Below are 18,853 nucleotides of genomic sequence, written 5' to 3' on the forward strand. Positions count from 1 at the left end.
TAATGAAAGCTGGATGTTTTTTAAAAAAGACAATTCTAAGTTGTGCAGTATTTATATACAAGGTGTTATATAAAACTGGCTAACAGGATTAGTGACTACAGTATGAGAATTTAGAAAAATATATTTTGAATGAGACACACATGCATGGCTTCCATGCTGTGATTTCAGAGCAATTTCATGATATGAATCAATCTGGAGTCTGTTCTGGATTACTACAATAATAAAAAATAAAAAATAAAAAAAAAAAAAAAATCAAACCACATTTCGATTAGCAAAGAGATAAAAAACCATGAAGGCTAGATGAAACCAGAAAGCAATGGAAGAAAACTGGAATTGAAGCTTGCTGCTTGTAAGCCTCTTGTAGATGAGTTTGATGTAGCTGTTTGAATTGCACTCACTGGCATTTTTTCAAACCAGCTTTTTTCTACAGTTAGCTTTCACACCTCTAGACAGACATATCACCGCACAGGCTCTGTCTTGTTTCTATTTCTGAAGCTTACTCTTTTCTGGTTAAAGAGACACAAGCTTCCTGCTCCTTTCAACAAGCTACCCACAGTCTATGTAGCAGCAGGCAGTGGCCTCTGTGGGCTCAGTACTTTTCTGTAAGTGGTGGGGTTTTCCCTCTGTCCCTCAACGTGCCATATCTCCCCACCAAGAAGGCAGGGTAAAGGCTAGCACTGACTTCTTTCTCCTGAAGGATGAAGGGAATACAAAGATCACATTGTGACTGACGAATGACATGATGCCTCTTCTGCTCCTGAAGCCATGCAGCTAAAGGCTGCCTCCTCCTTGGGTTTTATATGACAAAGCCATGATTTAATTCCTAACATAGAATAACCAACAGCACATAAAACCAGGCCATTGAAAGGATATTCTCAATGACGCAAGTCTTCTGAATAGTGGCTGTATGCCTTTTCTCTTAATGATTCCACAATCTGCCTAAAATGTTGGTGTGTCCAGTTCAATCGTTCTCAAAATAACGAAGACATCTGCTTGCTCACATTAAGTCCAAGAGAGAGGAATGACAATGCTAGAGTAGGCAGCTCTGTAAGTGCCAGTTCAAATTCCAGCCAACACAAGGACTGACTCCAAAATAAGGGAAAGCAAACACAACATGCACTTTTCGACTTCTTTCCCCAGGAACAATCTTCAGGGTTTTTTCTGTATTCATACAATTTAAAGGTGCGTAACAAGCAATCTGCCTGTCTGTACTACTTTTAGGTAGTCGACCTTAAATATTTTCACTGAACTGTCTGACTTCCACAAACACTGATTAGGTAAATAATCTATCATTATTTCCCAGTTCTTGACCTTTTTCCAATTCTGTGCTTTCCCCACATGACACATGGTAATGCGCCCAGAAACAGATCATCTTCATTGCTTTCCAGAAACATTGCAGTTAAGCAGGCTAAGAGAAACAGCTTCAGAAATTTTCAAACTTCTCTGTGTGCTTCCTTCCTTGCTCTGAACAGTCCCCAGATACAACCACCTTTTTTCCTGTTATCACAAAAGTATGACTGGATTTGTTTTGTTCCAGGAGATGCTGTTCTCCAAGTAGCTCGAGTGTACTCTGCTAAAATTCCTAAGCAGAAAATTTGTAGTGCTGTAAAGTGGACACAGGAACCAGCTTGGCTTCTCTGTTTTCGCTGTCTTGTGCAGTGGGATCCTAAACGTTGTAGAGAATATTGTATTTCCCTACTATCTGTTTTCCTGAACTTCTTGGACCTTTTGATCTTTTCAAATATCCTATTTCAGTTTTCATGCTGAACTGTCTCTTATTTCACTAATTCTCAAGTTAGCATAGTGAGGACTTGAAAATGTTAACATTTTCTTACAATCTGTATTAAAAGTAACTTCATTTAAATGAAACAAACCCAAATGTAATTTCTTTTAATTACACTATAGACCTTTCTTAGGCAGAACAGATGGTTATTTTTTGTCACGTATGTTCACAGAGGAGAATGCTGAATTTAGCATTTGTCTGGATTACAAGACTTTGTTGGATGTTATTTTGGACATCGATAAAATATTATCATTATCACATACTTACAACAGCAGGTGAAGGGACATGAATGCTGGGAACAGATCGGGGACGCACGTGATTAGCTAAATGACACAGAACAACACCATCGGTGAGAGCTGCTCCAAGATCACTGGGCAGTGACACTTTCAACCGGGATTCGATATTCTGTAGAAAAATGAACACGGACACACAAAAAGTAAGAGCTGGTTTCCTCCAACTGTTTCATTCTGCAGAGTATTTCATAAGAGGCAGCATGCTTGCATTACAACTCTCTGTCCATCCTCATGATGATTCCAAACAGCTTTCTGAATAACATCAAGGAAAGCTCTGCACACTGCTATGGCCCAGAGCTGACCACAATCTCGGAGCAACTGAGTTCAATGATGAACATTTTCTATTGTACTAATGAAAACAGGAGACTAATACAACCATTATTCAAAAATAATGGAAATCAGGGTCTAGAAACAGTATTCCTAGTCCTACATATTCTCAGAGAATGGTTCAGCCAAGGGAAGTGAAAATAATTGTCTTTGTGGGATGGAGGACACCCCAGTTAACAAACATCAAGACAACATTTTTGCCTATGAAGAAAAACCTGAACTACTTGGCATAAAGAGTTTTACAAAAATTAGGTAGTTAGCATTTGTGTAAGGGAATGAATAAAAATTCAATTCAGGTTTTTAATATTATTTCAAATGCTGTGTGAATTTCACTAAATTGTTATGTTGAATCTTAACTGTTTTTTTTTAGTATTACAAACATTTAGGCTTACCCGGGAAGCAGAACAAGAGACAGACTAGATACAAAGCATTCTGAGATAACAAAAGAGAGGCTCTGCAAACAGCACCATGTTTTGTTTTGTTTTATTTAAAATAACTTTGTCCTTTTAGAGAAAGGAGATTGTCCTTTAAAATTTACAAAGAAAAGGAATTCTCTCTGTCCATCTGGGATGCTTATGGCTTTTAAAAATCTGCTTTAACAAGCAGGAATTCTTATTTCTTGGGAAAGTTTAAACAATTAATTACAGCACCTCAGGGAATCTCTTCATGCTCTCCAGAAACAAGTCTGGGACAAAGCAGAGCAGTACCTTATTTCCAATATTCATGTGTATTGTCATTGTACCTGGGCACAAGCCAGGAGTGTGGTGGCCCTGAACATACAAAAAGCAGGAGTGTAAGGAGTATTTGTGCTTCAGATGTTCTGCACTTAACTAAGGATAAGGCAAGAATCAATAGATGGATCCAGAGCACACAAGGAAGCCGTGCCATCAGCACAACTGGCAATAGTCTCTGCACTCCATCTGCTTTCCTGAGGGCTTTACAGCAAAGAGGAGCTTAAAAAAAGAGATTAAGAGGAAGACAGTGAGGCAACTTTCCAGGGAGTTCCTTACATGTGTGAAGGCTGGTAAGGAAGAAAGAAAGCACGCATTCAAATAAAAGCAGAGATCACTGGACACTCAGAAGCAGGAGTCAGCACAGTTTATTTTACAGATTAGGAAGCTGACTTTATCCACCACAAACCCCAAAGTGAATACCACTGCATCCATCTGAAAGAACCACTCAGACTGTACAATGCCATTTAATTTTGGTCAACTGTGCACCATACTGGTTCAGTGAAATTGCTGCAAAACACAAGGACAGTTTTAGCAAGGTGCATGCAATGAATTTACTAAGATGTCCAGATGCTGGCTCCCAGCAGCACTTACCTTACGTAGCTGCTCTATTAGCTCCAGCTCCTCCTCTCGCTGTTTGGAGTTTTGTCTTACTCTAGGGTCTGCAGAATCATTAGCAGGAGACAGGGCACAGGTAGAAGATGAAGTAAGACCTAAAAAAGCAGCATGAAGCAGAGAAAAATCACTAAGCATGGTTTGGCTGACTGTCCTTCACTGCTGTACTACACATGCACACACAAAGTTCCAGAATGGGTACGGTGCATTCCTTTTCACAAGTCTATTTCTTTTATTTGATTAATAATCAAACTAATGATCCCCTAATCTAAATGAAGTGTTCTTTAACCCATTTTCCTTTCTGTTTAGATTCTGTTCTTTTTGTTGGATAAAAATCAAAAAAGGACAAAGTTTTGCTGGATGGAGTATGTTGAAACAGTTCAGTCTTTCTAAAGAAATGGTAATTTTGTTATGTGCTAATGTGCAAGGCAAAATTTATCAAGCTGCCTTCATCAGTTGTTTAAGGCTTGTGTGGCATTTTCTTGGTATCTTTTTAGATGTAAGCACAGACCAGGAAGAACAAATTCCCACAATTATGTCAAAAGAGTATTTGACAGCTCTAAATAAAAAAAATTGCTTATTCAAAGTATTTCATGCCATCTGTCTACAAATGGAACTCCGAAAGTAGTTTGATGATAATGACCTGAAGTAACAGAACAGTGCAAGACCTAGGTAATGCAGATGTTAACACAACATAGCAAAACTAGCTAATTTCTGAGCTATTTAACCTACCTTTGTTTGCTTCATCCCTGACAGCTGCTCGGAAAAGGAAACTCTCAGGTCGCTGGGAAGGGTTTCTATAGGAAGGCGGGGCTGCATGGCCAGGATATGGAGGGGAAAGGTGGACTAAACAAATGTGGAAAGGCACAGGAAGGGAAAGGAGGAAGGAGGAAACGGTTAGAGTTTAAATCGGAAATGGGTTCAGCAATGTGGTAATTAAAAAGAACAAAACAAAAATTTTAATATAATAATGACAAAATAAATTATAGCCATGCATGATAAAAGCACAGAGCAGGAAAAGGCACTTCCAAGGACACTTGCATGCAAAGCACATTCCACATACCAACTCCAACAACTGTTCTGACTGTTGCTTAAGTGCATCTGTGTGCCAAAGGCTGTACGAAGACCTAAAACAGCCAAACCCTACACTCTGCCTAAGGACATGCTTCTCCCCTGTTATCTTTTCCCTCATGTGTTTCTAAGGGGACCCAAATAACTGGGTACATTCTCAAACACAGCAGTGCCACATACAGAGATGGGAACATATGCTCCCTTCTCTTCGTAGTACAAGTAAGCAAGCAAGCATTTTGATCTTATTTTTCAGAAATTTTTCTTCCTTTCCCTGTTACCTGTCTGAGTGGTAGGTGAGCCGGAGATGGTAGATCTGTCCTCACTCTGTGGACAAAAAAGCAGAAGAGTATAAATGATCCTAATCTGGAAAAGCTGTGACTACATTTTAATTTGATGTGTTTTAAAAAAGGCTCCATCCTTCTAACTGTGTTTCAGAAAAAAACCCAGAAATGTGAAAAAACACAGTATCTTGTTCCCCAAGTCTCATCTCTGCAGCAACTAACAAAGTTTTTTCTTTTAGAGAAATGACACAATTGCTTTTTTTTCTGAGGAAAAAAAAAAAAAAGAAACAGCACTGACTGTGCAATGACAGATCTTTGTTTACTCTTCCTTCCAAACGAAATTTTCAAAGTATTCTTTGCAAAGGGGACACAGAAAAACAGATAATTAAATAACATGTGGAACTTGCATTACAGCAGCACCATTAAGGATACACTTCTTCAACACCTTTCCTAATGCAAAACTGCTGTTTTCTGAACATCACTCTCTTCAGTGAAAGACACTGTGGTTTTATTACAGTGTTTACACAGATTAATGATTTCTTGTGATGAACGCATTCAGTATAGCAGTTTCCACAGAAGAGAAAGAAACTTAGCACATCTGTATTCAAAAGTCAGCTGGTAAAGAACACAACAAGAGTACTTCTGATGAACTCAACTTGGTCAAGAGTAAATGATCTTTTACAGAAAAAGCAACATCAAAGACAACCAAGAACCCCTTGGAGCAGAAACTGGTTACCATGTTTTTATAGCTTAGGCCTCCCATAGACACAGCCTAAAGCTAAGATGAGGTAATATCTACCACAGTTTAATCAGGTAAATCAGATTCATACCCTACCTGAACTTTTGATTAGAAGCTGACAGACTAACACCTGTTAAAACAGATGTGTAGATCCAAGAGCTTTTTGTTGGCTTTACTGGTAAATGATAATAGCAAGAGATACCTTGACAGGACTGAAGGTAGAGGCATTAGGCAGGGTAGTAGCACAGCTTTCTTGATTCAACCCTGAGAGTGACTGAATGCAGAAAGAAAGAGAAGGCAGTGGCAGTGTTAGCAAATGGCTGACGGGTCATGCACAAAGGTGGAATGCAGTAGACAAGTTAAAAAGGAAGAGGTGGTCATGATCACATTCTCAGAAACACTCAACAGGCAGCAGGTACATACTTACTGAACTACTGTTAAAGCCTTCCTACCCTCCTCAACTTTCTGGCTAATAAACTTAGGAGGTGTCGGGATTTTTTTTGTTGTTGTTTGGGTGTTTTTTTTTTTTTTTTTTTTTTTTTTTTTTTTTTCTCCACGCAACACAGTGACATCAAAAGCAGAACTAAGAACAGTAAGTGAGGTAAAAGCTTCTTCAGTGTAACACCTATGCCATCACACAAGAGGAAATTTTACCCTACAACAGTCTATTCTGAGCCACTATTCAAAATAAATAGCCACCTTCTTAATGTTTCAAGTATGATATACATTTTTATTAAGTTACTTGTCTATCAACTTTGTAAAATCAGAGTAACCCACATTTAATGGACTTAAGAATACACACTGTGCCTGCCACAAACACCTAATGCTGGTCCTTGTGAATTACACACAAAATGAGTAACATTCTGTAGGTGGACTCTAGCTCTTGGGGAAGATGAAGTTCAAAAATGTTGTCACAAAGTGACAGCCAAGTTTCTATTATAACCAATATCAAAACCGAACAAATAAACAACTTTTCATGTGTACAGAACAGGAGCTCCAGCATGCCAATCTGTCACTGATGGACGTAGAAGGCCAAATTCTGTGTCTTACTGAAAGCACAATCAAAACGTTAACTTTTGAAGACTGAATGACTCAAGAATGAAACTGTACTTTCTGAAACAACATTCAAACAGCAAGGTGGCAGTTCAGCCCAGGAAAAGAACATCAAATGACACCTAGAAACTCTACAGACATGAACGACACACTTGGGAGTGTTCATATTTAAAATGATTTGCAACTATTCTGCCACTTCAGAACCGTACAGCCAGGAAGGACTAGATGAAGAGGTTATACTCAGGTCAAGCCTAAATACAAACATCTTTAGGCCCTATGCAGACTTCACAGCTCATCCTCAAAACAGCCTCTTTCTCCACAGCAGCGCAGAGCAAAAATTGTGGACTGACTTATTTATTATTATTTTTTTTTTTCCAAAGAGTTTCAAAATATCACTTGACTTAAGAGAAACATTAGCTAGTATATGAGAACAGAAAAATAAAACAGAAGTAGGTGGTCTTTAACATTAACATAACTGTTTATTCCTGTATGAAAAGAGCAAGACAACCTTGACGCAGACTAAGAAGTCGCCACAGTCCACATACCCAGCAGTGGGTGAGGGGAAGGGGAACACTGCACACCATAGGGTAGGACAATCACAACAGCAACACACTGCATGCTCTTCACCTGTTTGCGAGTCCCTGGCCTTCTTTTAATGGTATTGGTGTTATTGTCAATCTCAAACACAAAGAGAGGCTCAAAGCCATTCTGTCAGGGACAGCAAGGAAAGAAAGAAAGGGAAGAAAGAAAGAAAGAAAGAAAGAAGTGAGGCAAAGAACAATTGTAAGAAAAGGTAGCCACGATACAAAAGGAACCAGGACGCTGCAATTCAGACTTACAGCAGCCTACTGCACATGCTGCACTTGGCCTCTAGGTCCAGCACTGAAGTCAGAGAAATCTCCCTGTGCCAGAAACAGCTGTAGATACAGGGACTGCCAGAGCAGAGTCCAACCAGAACTCTGCACGAACCAAATAAGGATATTTTAAGAGAATTTGATTATAAAACGTTTAAATACACAAATGGATGCCAATGGTCTGAGAGAAAACTCCAGGGTACAAGTTAGCATAATTCAAGTCCTGCTTACTTTACCCATACCATTGTAACACAGTGCCTAAAAGCCTTAACTTAAAATGTTTCCGAGATCCCATGTGCTAACAGTAACACAATGGCCTCAGGCCATGTCTGAGACCACAACAAGGAAACACAATGCAATGAAGGGAGCACAAGGCAGCAGTGACACAAAGGTTATGAAAGGAAGAGGTCACACCAGCTGTCTGATGCATATCAAGTATTTCACCAGCTTCACAACAGAGAAATTGAGCCGCAATTTGAGAGGATTTTTTTTTTTTTTTCCGTTCCATAGTACTCACCTTGTAAGGGACAGTATGAGAGAAAACAGTAAGATATTTGGGGAAAATTCAGATTCATAAGCAATCAAGGCTGTAATAATTTGCCAAGTCTGAAGCCTCGATACTGTCTCAACCCCCTCCATGGCAGGGGGGTTGGAACTAGATGATCTCTAAGGTCCCTCCTGACCCAAACCATTCTACTTCATAGAATCTATCATAATCTCAGTTGTAACAAATGGGACTACTCTTGTTAGAATAGCAAGTAGGATATGACTAACATAAAACTTTGAGGTATACAGCACATTTTCTCAAGAGTGGCCACAGATTACATTTCTTCAGCAGCATTTTAGCGTGGCTATTACAAGTCAACACAAATAAATCCACTGGTGTGCAATGAAGCACTACAGCCAAATTCCACTTCACTTCTCATCACAGGAATGTTATGCAGAAGAAACATACAACTTAACTGAACTGTCAACGTTCATAGAAAGTATGGGTAGTCATTTTGTGAGTTCAAACAGACTGTCCTGAAATTGTTTACAAACAGAACTAAACAGTCAGAGTAACCTGTTCAGTACGAATACATTTTAATTTTAATTAGTGATAAAAGACAACAAGGTGAAAACCAAAAGAAACAGGATGTAAGATTTAAAAAAAGAGATTCACAACTTAAATGTTGGTTTTAAGAAAATTTTTGTTAAAGCAACAACAATACCGGAAGAGAGAAGTAGTAAAATAAAAGAAAGCTCACTGGCTTTCTAACTACATATTAGACTTAATACTTTTTAAAATATTTTTCTTACATCTGAGCTGAAAACATTGTTTGGAGCAAAAGAAAAGCAACCGTTCAGTTCAGAGAGCTCTGATGTAACAACGGAAGGGAAAAGCTGAAAAAAGATCTTTTACTATACCTCAATGTAATATTCTCTTCTTTTGCCAGAGAGTGTTATTCCCACACCATAAAGCTAGAACAATCAGTGGAAAATCTAGCAGAATTTTTGGTTTTTTTTTGGTGTTTTTTTTTTTTTTTTTTTTTTTTTTCAAACTAACCTATCTGCAAGTTTCAATGTCTAGAAGTTTTGTAAGGCAATGTTTACACTACTGCACGAAGTCTTTATGCAGACAGAAAAAGACAGAGAGGATGCTATGTAAATAAAAAACGTACTGAAAACTGGCATTAGCAAAAAGAATTCTGATATGAAATGCCTCTCTACTTCAGTGGAGGGAAAAACCATCCTTAGAAATTAGACACAGTTAAATTTCAAATCCATAAGGACAGAGAAAATGTCAAATGAAATGCAATAGAATATAAAAAGGTAGAAGTAATCTCAAGTCCTATGACAGACTTTTTTTTTTTAAGCAATCTTATGAATATTTCCTTGTTGAACAAGTTTTTACCACACAAAAAACATTTGTGGAAGCAAAAATGCTACAAACTCATAAACTAGCATGGGCTTAATGTTCCAGTTACAATAACTGCCAGAAACAGCTGCCCTGGCATATGTCATCATTAGATACAGTGTGTATTTCTACTACAAAATAGAGCTGCAGATCATGCTTCAGCAGCTCAGAAAACCCAGTATTTCATATACTATTATAGTTTAGTGCTGCTGAAAAGAGCAAGGAATCAGAAGAAAAATGAACAGAGAAATGGCTGCTTTCAAATCTAGTTCAGTCTCTCCCTACCAGCCTGGTCACCTTTTTGTGAAGTGCAAGGATGTAACTTGGTTAAAGACACAAAGGAAACAAACAATGATTGAAGCCAGTTTCAAATTAATTTCTAAAAATTCCAAGTCATGTAATATAAAAGTCTATATATTAATTTACAGCAAAAGCCATATAATCAAATAGAAATTGAGTCCTTAAAGATATATTTAAAATACACTCTAAAGATGAATTCACTGACAGCACAGTATCAACACTTAATCTAAACCACTGCTGTTCTCCTGTTTCTTATTATCTAAATATGAAAGCACATTCTTATACGCTAATTGTGATTTTTCTAAACAGGCACATGCATGATCACTAAATCTCTCTCTAATATTATAAGCTTGCTTTCCTTCCCACACAGTGCTAGTCATGTGAAAGCAGGAAAACCAAAAAAGTCTGAATAAAGAGAAAATAAATATCTTTCCCAATGTGTTCTGGAGAGGGGTATTCTAAGAGCACTGCCTAAAGAAAATCTAGGCAGATAATGGAAACATATGAATTAAGAAAATAAACCCCAGGCATGCAGTCATGCAACAGCAGGCAAATCAGGTGTATATTTCTTTTATAGATATGGATTATGGCATTAATCATGTTCTTTAATTATGCTACATTATTAGGATGCCATAGAGGAAGAAATAGCATAAAACATGAATTAAGTGCATAAATGTTTTTAAGTGTTGAAACCAGATTTTTTTTTAAGACATCTTCACCAATAATGAAAAGGTATGAAGAATATTTCATGATTTGTAGCATTCATCCATGGAGCAGTTTTTCCCCATGCTATGATATGGTTACCACGATACTAAGTATTTCTAACCACCATGTGCAGGATACAGACAAGTTAAAGTAGAAGGCTGTACTCAAAGCATTAAAATTGCTTACTTGACACTGAAGAACACATCGATTAGGAAGCAAACTAAACAGAGAAGAAATCAAACCAGAACAACTAGAGGTGAATTTTTAATTTTAGAAGCTGTTCTTTACTATCAGTAATTTTCTTCTGCTCTCAGCAAAAGATAAGCTTTAATTATTTTATGGAAAAACCATCACTAATAACAAATGGCTGACAGTGCAAGTATCAACATATTCATAATATTAAAGTTCACAGCTAAGCTGCTTTTCAAGGAAGACAGTCATGTTTTATGCTATTTAGATTAGCTCTAAAATAGTTGGTCTAATCTGAGACAATCATAACATTGTTATTTCTATGCTCTAGAATCTGCCACATAAAAAGGCCATTACGTGCAGGATCTTACCACTAACAAGGCACTATCATCAGTATGCTGAGACCTTCTGGATGGAAAGGGACACTGGGAGGTGGGAGAGATGGAGTAATGTCAGAAACACACAGAATGTCAGAAACATACGGTATGTGAACAGACAGACATTTTGGAACATGTACTGCTTGTTTATAGCATTGTGAGGCTTTTAAAAAAAACCCATAAAGTATACGTAACTCTATAGGAATATATAGCCACATGATCCATGAATTATAGTGTATTCGTATTACTTAAGGAATCAATTACTCTGCTTTCTGTGTTGTCTCAAGCAAATACAGACAACTATGTATTCACAGTTCTTACTGTGATAGAACAAAGGACCCTTTAAAAGAATAAATTAAGAACAAAAGAACATTAAGAAGGAAAAGCAGCAAAACCCATTTCAATTACCCATGTTTTGGTAATTTTCTAACAAAAAAAAGAGTTAGTTGGAAAATGCTCCTAAAGAACTATTTATATTCATTATATTATTAAAAGTTTTGATCTGATTAACACTGCCAAGTGAATTAGCTTCCTCTGGAGGAAAGTGGAGATGGCAAGCAGTGGAGGAGCTATTACTATGCAGAAATCTGATGCAGGGAGTGAACAGATGTCATTGGCTCAGCTCTGTATATTCTAGAAGACTGAGCCCTGTATGATTTGTGTTTCCTACTGACTTACTGGTTTTGATTATAAAACTACACTAGAATAAAACTTTTTTAAAAAAAATCTACTTATTTCTTTTTCTGATATCCCTCAAAAAATCTAATGCTTTATCTTTCTAGGATAACTGGTGCTATAATGACAGGAAACTGGGAGAAAACTGATCGATGAAGGATGACTACAAACCAATAACTTGTCTGAATACTCCCATTAGAAAGTAACCTGTACCGCTCACAAGGAGCATCTTAAAATGGAATACAAAATATATTTTCTGTGTAGAACATAGAAAACATACAAGAAACAATAACACAACACACTTGGACAGGGAATCTATGTTAACAGAAAGAAATATTAGGCTGGTTGCATAAGCAAAAAAACCCACCCAAGGCTTAATAATAAGTGTGAAAAAGGATATGCTATAACCCAGTCCTGAAGAGTTTTCCACAGCCAGGAAAATATCTCTGATGGAGAGAACTAAGAGGTCAGGCGCTGACATCCCTAGTAATACTCTTATTAGACTCTTACCTCACTATCCAGAGGACTTTGCTTCTGAGGACTTAAGGATGCTTTTTGCTATAGAGAAAAAGGAAAAATGACAAGATCAATTTAAAAGAATGTGACAGAGAAACAAAAGCTCAGAACAAACCAGCATAATTTAGAAGCATTTTAAAACATAAGTCTTAGTTTTTAAATAAAACATGCATCGGGGAAACTTCAAGTTTCCACTGAGCTGTAACTTCATTGATATTATTAGTGAAAAAAAAGCATTTATTCCATATGAAAACAACAAAAAAAACAAATTGGTTTTGCATATTAAAGATACATAATAAACTCAAAATATAACCCAAGGGAGGAATTTAACTGCTGAGAATAAAGTGCTCATGAATAACAAAGGCAACAGAAGAAAAAAACCACAACTAAAACAGAAAACCCCAAAAGGCACATCAATGAACAGGATGCATCTTAAATATCTGAAGTCTTTAACTGAAAAGATTGAGCTGAATCTTTAATAAAAGCATCTTTTCTACAAAACATTGCTGGGGCCTGAGATTAGTTGATACTAATGAAAAGCCGATTTTCAGGCAGCTAAAAACATTTTTTCTAAACTAACTTTATATATTATATAAATGCAATAAAACTTTATTTTCCTCTCTGCAGACCACTCACAGCTGTAACATTTCTTAAATTTGTGTTGTTGATATTTGGGTAGGTCACCAGAGCAGTAAACAGTAAAATAAATTTTAGTCAACTAGCATTTAAACAAATTTGCATGTTAAGCAGCAGTCTACTTCATACTGACTGCAGTGAAAGAGAAAGCAAAGACAGTGTCCCCAGAGCATCTGATGTAGCATAAATTTGCACCGCTGCTTTAGCTGGAGGTAACTTATTTATACATCATAAAATACCAAAATAGATCAGGCAACATTATGTTGTGTGTATGCTTTTTTCTGTGCCAAGTTTGTCTTAAAAATTAAAATTGTCCCTGTGACTTCTCAAATAAAGACCCCTTCTTATACTAATTCTGTCACATCTATGCAAATGACAAAATTGAAAGAATGCGGCAGACTATGTTAAAACAGAATTCTTTGCAATAATCGTATTTTGGGTAAATGTCTTCCATTTTCTTCCCCAGTTCCAGTTTTGTCTGTCTAAAACTACCGCACCAACACCAAATGGACTTAAATGCTATTTCTTAATTTTCTTTATAAAGTGCCATGCATGCCCAAGAGTGCAACATACAAGTATTAATGATCTTGGCAATTAATTTTCATTAAGGGATTCAGAAAAGCACAAGTTGGTACTAAAAGGAGGTACCTTAACAAAGTCAAGGACAGCTTCTCTCTGAATCTGTTTTGTTCTCATCCTCTCCTCCTCGTACTGAAGTGCTGCTTGCTGGGCCTCCCGACGGGTGCGCTCTATGTGCCTGCGGTGCAGCTCAGGATCTGTATTAGGCACCTGGAACAAAACAGTGCACCAGGCTGTAAAGAGAGAGCTACACAGGGTAAAACAGATGGGTTCTGGAGAAACAGTCCACGTTTATGGCTTACATCAGTTTGCTTTTGCATCAAACTGATCCAAAAGAATAAAAGAGCAGAGTTCAATGTTTTACCTGACTGTGGTGACTTGACAGAGAGAGAAAGTAAGGCGAATCAGCCAGGGGTCTGACAAATAGAAACACAGAGGGTAAGTATACTTTTTATCTTAAATATAAACAAATCTTCATCATATGAGTCATGTGCAACACATAAGCATCTTATCAAATAAGAAGAGTAACTGTTTAGTAAGCAAAGCTGTTAAACCAACTGCTGCGATAACAGTTTAACTCGTCGTGCATGACAGATTTTGTGCGGTCATTTCTGTCTCCTGAATTGTGATATAATTTTTCCACAGCTCAAGATGTACCAATGGGATTGTACGTTTGACTAGTACACTGAAGTACTCAGTACTTTATACCCATTCTCAGTACTTTATAACCCATTGGTTAAGTAACCAATCCAGGAACTTTTCATATGATCCTTGTTTAGAGGAACAACTGGCTACTATGGTTATTTGGAGGGGGAAATAAATAAAATTAATCAGTAGAATCTATACGTTTCTTTTCCCTACCTCTCTGTCCTGTCCACATAACTCCTTAGTACTTGATGATGCTCTCTGTCCTGCATCAAATTTAGAGTTTCAGGTCTTCGTAATTCATCAGTATCCCTGTAGGTAAACACCAGGTGGAAGGGGGATTGGCCACTGATGCACATAAACTACTGTCAGATGAATTCTCCTCTAGATTACAGCTGTTTCTCTAAGAGTAAGTGCCTAGAAAATTAGCTTCAGATAACCACAAAGATGAAATTTAGGATGACTAAACAAATCATACTGTGATACCAAGTCAGATCACGACTACTGCAATTCATAATTAAACAAATGTAACTTGCTTAATTAACAATGATTTCAAAATATACGAAGATGGAATCTCTCTTTTAAGATATATTCTGCTTATTGTCGGCCTTAATCTGCTCTGGAAAGAACAGAATTATTTTTAAATGTTATCACCCCCTGGTATTTTCAGAACTGATCTGCTCACTTCACCAATCAAGCGATGACTTCCTAACGTTCAGTGATACAAGCCATCAAAGTCACAAGGTAAATAATAAGTGGTCTGTCTCTTATCCATCACATCAACAATGAAAGAGGAATTTTTCAGTCAGTTCTTTGCTAGAAGGCAGCTGCTAGCACCAAAATAATTCCCAAGGTCCACAGTCTACACCAAGTTCCCTGCCATGTTGCTGCCTAGAAAGAAAGTAGATGGAAACTTAGTAGCTTACACTTGACAGCCTAGACTCTGCAACCTTGGCTCCTGGGACAACGATGGAATTTCCCAAAAATGTCAGTCCTGCTGCCTGTGTGTAGACTTATTACCCATTCTGTGCAGAGAAGCTCACGAATATGCTACAGGTCTCCTCTGTTACTTAAATTAGCACTGATGCACATGACAAATCCATTACTGTGCTGTTTTCAACAGTCAGGACCGGGTTCAACTGAGTGCCAAGAAGTGTATTCAGACCAGAGTACACACAGCTTTGTTGCATCAGGAATGCACCACAGTGTGTCTAGAGGCACAAACTGTATTTACTGAATTGAATCAACTAATGTAAGTACTCTTGAGATGAAGTCTGCATTACATCCAACTCTAAGAGTCTTAATGGCTCCAGCATGCTCGAGAAAAAAAAAAAAAGAGGCTGCCTGCCAAGGCATTTGCACAGAATTATTGTGGAAGCAGTTTACAGCTTGTGGTTGCCACAAATGAAATATTTGACTAATACAAGCTTAAAATATAAAAAATTACTCATTGTCATATGACTGTTTTTATACAATTTTGAAGGCAATAAGAATATGACCTGGTTTTAGTGCCTCGTTAAGAATTTCACTCTGCTGCAGCATAGTATGAATAAGCTATAATTCATTTAGATCATTGATTTAACTACTTCCGCATGAAGATGTGCTGTCATCCTTAAGTTAAATTTTTAAAACACTGGATGCCCTAGTGAACTACAATTTCCTTTATCATTAAAATCTGCCTGTAAACAGCAGCTCTCTCCTGGTTAACTAGCCTTCTCATTTCCTTCAGACATTTCTTGGAATCCATTGTTTGCAAAGTCTAATTATTTCCATGTTGACCACAAATGTTCACATAGAAAAATAAACAAACAAACAAAAAAAATATCAGTCTTTCAAACCAAGAACACTCACTTTATTCGGGGAGAACATGTCAGACTGCTGTATTACTTTATGCCTTACCTGTAGACATTACAGGATAAGGAATGCTGATATATGCTGAAGGAGTTACCCTCCTTTATATCAGTACAGATACTGTAACTGCACATTTACTGCATATTTCAAAAGGTCTATTGAAATGTTGTCATAACTCTGGAAAAATTTACACACTGGTCTTCTCTTTCAATACCATTTTAGAATGGCATTAAAAATTAATTTCTACTGACAGTATAAGTAATGACATACAGCTAGCAGTTGTCTTCTTGTTTATAACATTCCTAGTACAATTGAGCTAGTTTTCTGCTGAGTCCTTGCATATTCACTTTCACCCCACAGAATACTGATATGCTCCAATAGCATATTAAAGGTTCTATCAATTCTGATTTTAGTTCCATTAGCAAGAAGCTATACATTTGCTTGTCTTCTGTTCTTTTAACTAGACACCCAAAAGCCTCTTCTCAAATCTAGCCACCTCTTTTATGCTCCGTCCGACTCTGACTCGTATTTTACAGATAAGCATTCCCTCCAATAAGCCAAGTAATCATTAAAGATTATGGACATAATTCAAAAAGTCTACTTTGTTAAATTAAGCAAACTGTTTTCAGCAGTGATTCCCATTCTATCCCTTCTCCTGATGTAAGCTTACAATTATGGCACAGAAAAGCATATTTTAAATTAAACTAAACCTCCACAGTACTACAGCTACCAAGAGTCAACCAAGAATGTGACCTCACAGCACATCAGATACTCCCTAGTAACTCTCTTTATGCTTCCCCTAAATCTGCAGTATGTTTATTCCTTCAGTCCTTTACGTAATGTAGCTTAAGTGAACTATTTAATCAAAGCACAAATTAAATTGTGAAAAGCACATATTAAATCAGTTTTAAAGTATACATTTTAATTTGGCAGATTTTTTTAACCAACTGATTTAAAGCTGAGCATTGGACTAGAACAGCCAAACCTTTTGGTCACTGCCATTACTAGAATACAAATTCCTAATTGGGACAATTTATGAAGTGCCATATTTCTGGTGAAGCAACAGAAAACAATGTAACACATTCAGTAAATATGCACTCTGCATTCATCATGACACTTTGGATAAAATTGCTGTTACTACATATTCTTACCTGTTTTGATGTAAATATCGTCTTGTATCCTCTGTTCTCTGAAATTCTCTGATGGATACAGGCTTTACTGGTGAGCCCTAAGCAAAATAACACACAAGACTACGTTACCAACTTATTCAGAGAACTGTATATTGTTGTCAAAGAATCTCTTTGTAGAGCAACATTTGTAACTACTGGTAACCACAATACCTGACAAAGAACCAAAAAACACAACTCAGGGATGTTAATTTCCAAGTAAGCAAGCTCACTTTTATCTTTCCCTCTAATTTAAATAAATGTTAGTTTCAAGATTAAATATGCCTACTGATAAATTTAAGAGTTTAAAAACTCCACTATTAGGAATCATGCAGAGAACATGTAGGTACATGTAGGTAGAAAATAATTAATATCACTTAGAAGAAATGTAGAGTTAAGCTCCAAAGAACATATACAAAAGTACAGCAATGCAGTCTGGATTTTCAGAAATATAGGATACAGTAGCTGATGGTCTTTTACGATGTCCTAAAGACAGGTCACAGAGAGACTAAGAAAGCAAAACATGGGATGAATGAGAACCTTAGGCTTAATTTGAACTATGAAATCATGTATCACATTGGGAACAGAGACATATTGCCTCGGTATTACTTTAAAACTTCTACTGACACTCAATGTATGAAAATGGAAACTTCAAGATTAACTTGCCAATTTTCACTCATGCCGGTACGCATGTTGCTATATTGCATACAGTTAGTCTTCCTAAGCAGCAGAGTATTTTGGATTGTCTTTTTAGAGAAACTACTGCTTCAGTTAAAAGCAAACAGTTCAAATTTTATTAATAGGTAGGTCCCTAGGAACAGCTTTTTGAGTTTATCAATGTCTTTTCACCTTCTACATCAAAGAGTCATTGGGTTGTATTGCCAATAGTTGCCTCTTCTGAGTTTTGCTCTTGTGTCTGTGCTTCAAGTGGCATCAGCTTTTGCGATTTGATATTGGGTTTATGAGATTTGCAAAATGAACACACCTCTCATATCCATGTCACTGATTTTAAACACAGGAAACAGTAATATAAAGTGGACAAAACAGGGACCAGGCTCCTACATGAATGCTAAAGATCCAGTTTTTTTTTTTCTTCTTTCTTCAACAACCAATTATCTTCCTGCTTCAAAACACACAAAACCTTGAAGAGACACATTTGAATCACAGCACAAAAGGCACTGTTTAAGCCTACCAACCACAAAGATTTTCTCATACAGGTTTTTTGGGTAGTATGTACGGTGATCCACTGAAGTGCGCAGCTGTGTACTTAGGTATTAATTAAGACTGACAGAACACAGAAGGAAACATTACATGCCTGAAAATCTGTTTCTACAGTTCAATTTCTGAGAACACTCTCTGGAAGTGTACCATCCAAATGACTTAACAGGGAACAGTTTTCTCCATGTGTTTGCAGCAGTGGCTGCTACAATTGGAATGAAGGCACCTTCCAGTTTTGGCAATTTATATAATTTCAGAGCAACTCTAGTGAATTTTATTAAAGCATACACTAACTACTGAGCACCTATAAAGCTATGAAATGACATGAGCTAAAGAAAAGTAACAGCAATTT

At 37.0% G+C, this 18,853-nt stretch overlaps 1 protein-coding gene across 16 annotated transcripts in view; it reads right to left on the reverse strand.

Annotated features, from left to right (window-relative positions):
• LRCH3 (leucine rich repeats and calponin homology domain containing 3) overlaps nt 1-18,853 on the reverse strand; it is a 70,082-nt gene that overhangs the window by 9,561 nt on the left and 41,668 nt on the right. For 3 of the 16 annotated variants that reach the window (XM_032982340.2, XM_032982341.2, XM_032982338.2), the window contains exons 10-20: nt 17,269-17,345; nt 14,483-14,578; nt 13,986-14,037; nt 13,691-13,831; nt 12,401-12,448; nt 7,521-7,601; nt 6,043-6,114; nt 5,099-5,144; nt 4,482-4,595; nt 3,729-3,847; nt 2,051-2,188 (exon numbers count right to left, since the gene is read on the reverse strand). In XM_032982340.2, coding sequence (XP_032838231.2) covers nt 2,051-2,188; nt 3,729-3,847; nt 4,482-4,595; nt 5,099-5,144; nt 6,043-6,114; nt 7,521-7,601; nt 12,401-12,448; nt 13,691-13,831; nt 13,986-14,037; nt 14,483-14,578; nt 17,269-17,345 — 984 coding nt within the window. Of the gene's footprint in view, nt 1-2,050; nt 2,189-3,728; nt 3,848-4,481; nt 4,596-5,098; nt 5,145-6,042; nt 6,115-7,520; nt 7,602-11,209; nt 11,264-12,400; nt 12,449-13,690; nt 13,832-13,985; nt 14,038-14,482; nt 14,579-17,268; nt 17,346-18,853 lie in introns of all 16 variants that reach the window. The other 13 variants (XM_032982348.2, XM_032982346.2, XM_032982355.2 and 10 more) reach the window with 11 other exon arrangements.

The sequence above is a fragment of the Tyto alba genome, unplaced genomic scaffold, assembly GCF_018691265.1.
Source record: "Tyto alba isolate M040663 unplaced genomic scaffold, T.alba_DEE_v4.0 Super-Scaffold_10, whole genome shotgun sequence".
NCBI classification, from domain to species: domain Eukaryota; kingdom Metazoa; phylum Chordata; class Aves; order Strigiformes; family Tytonidae; genus Tyto; species Tyto alba.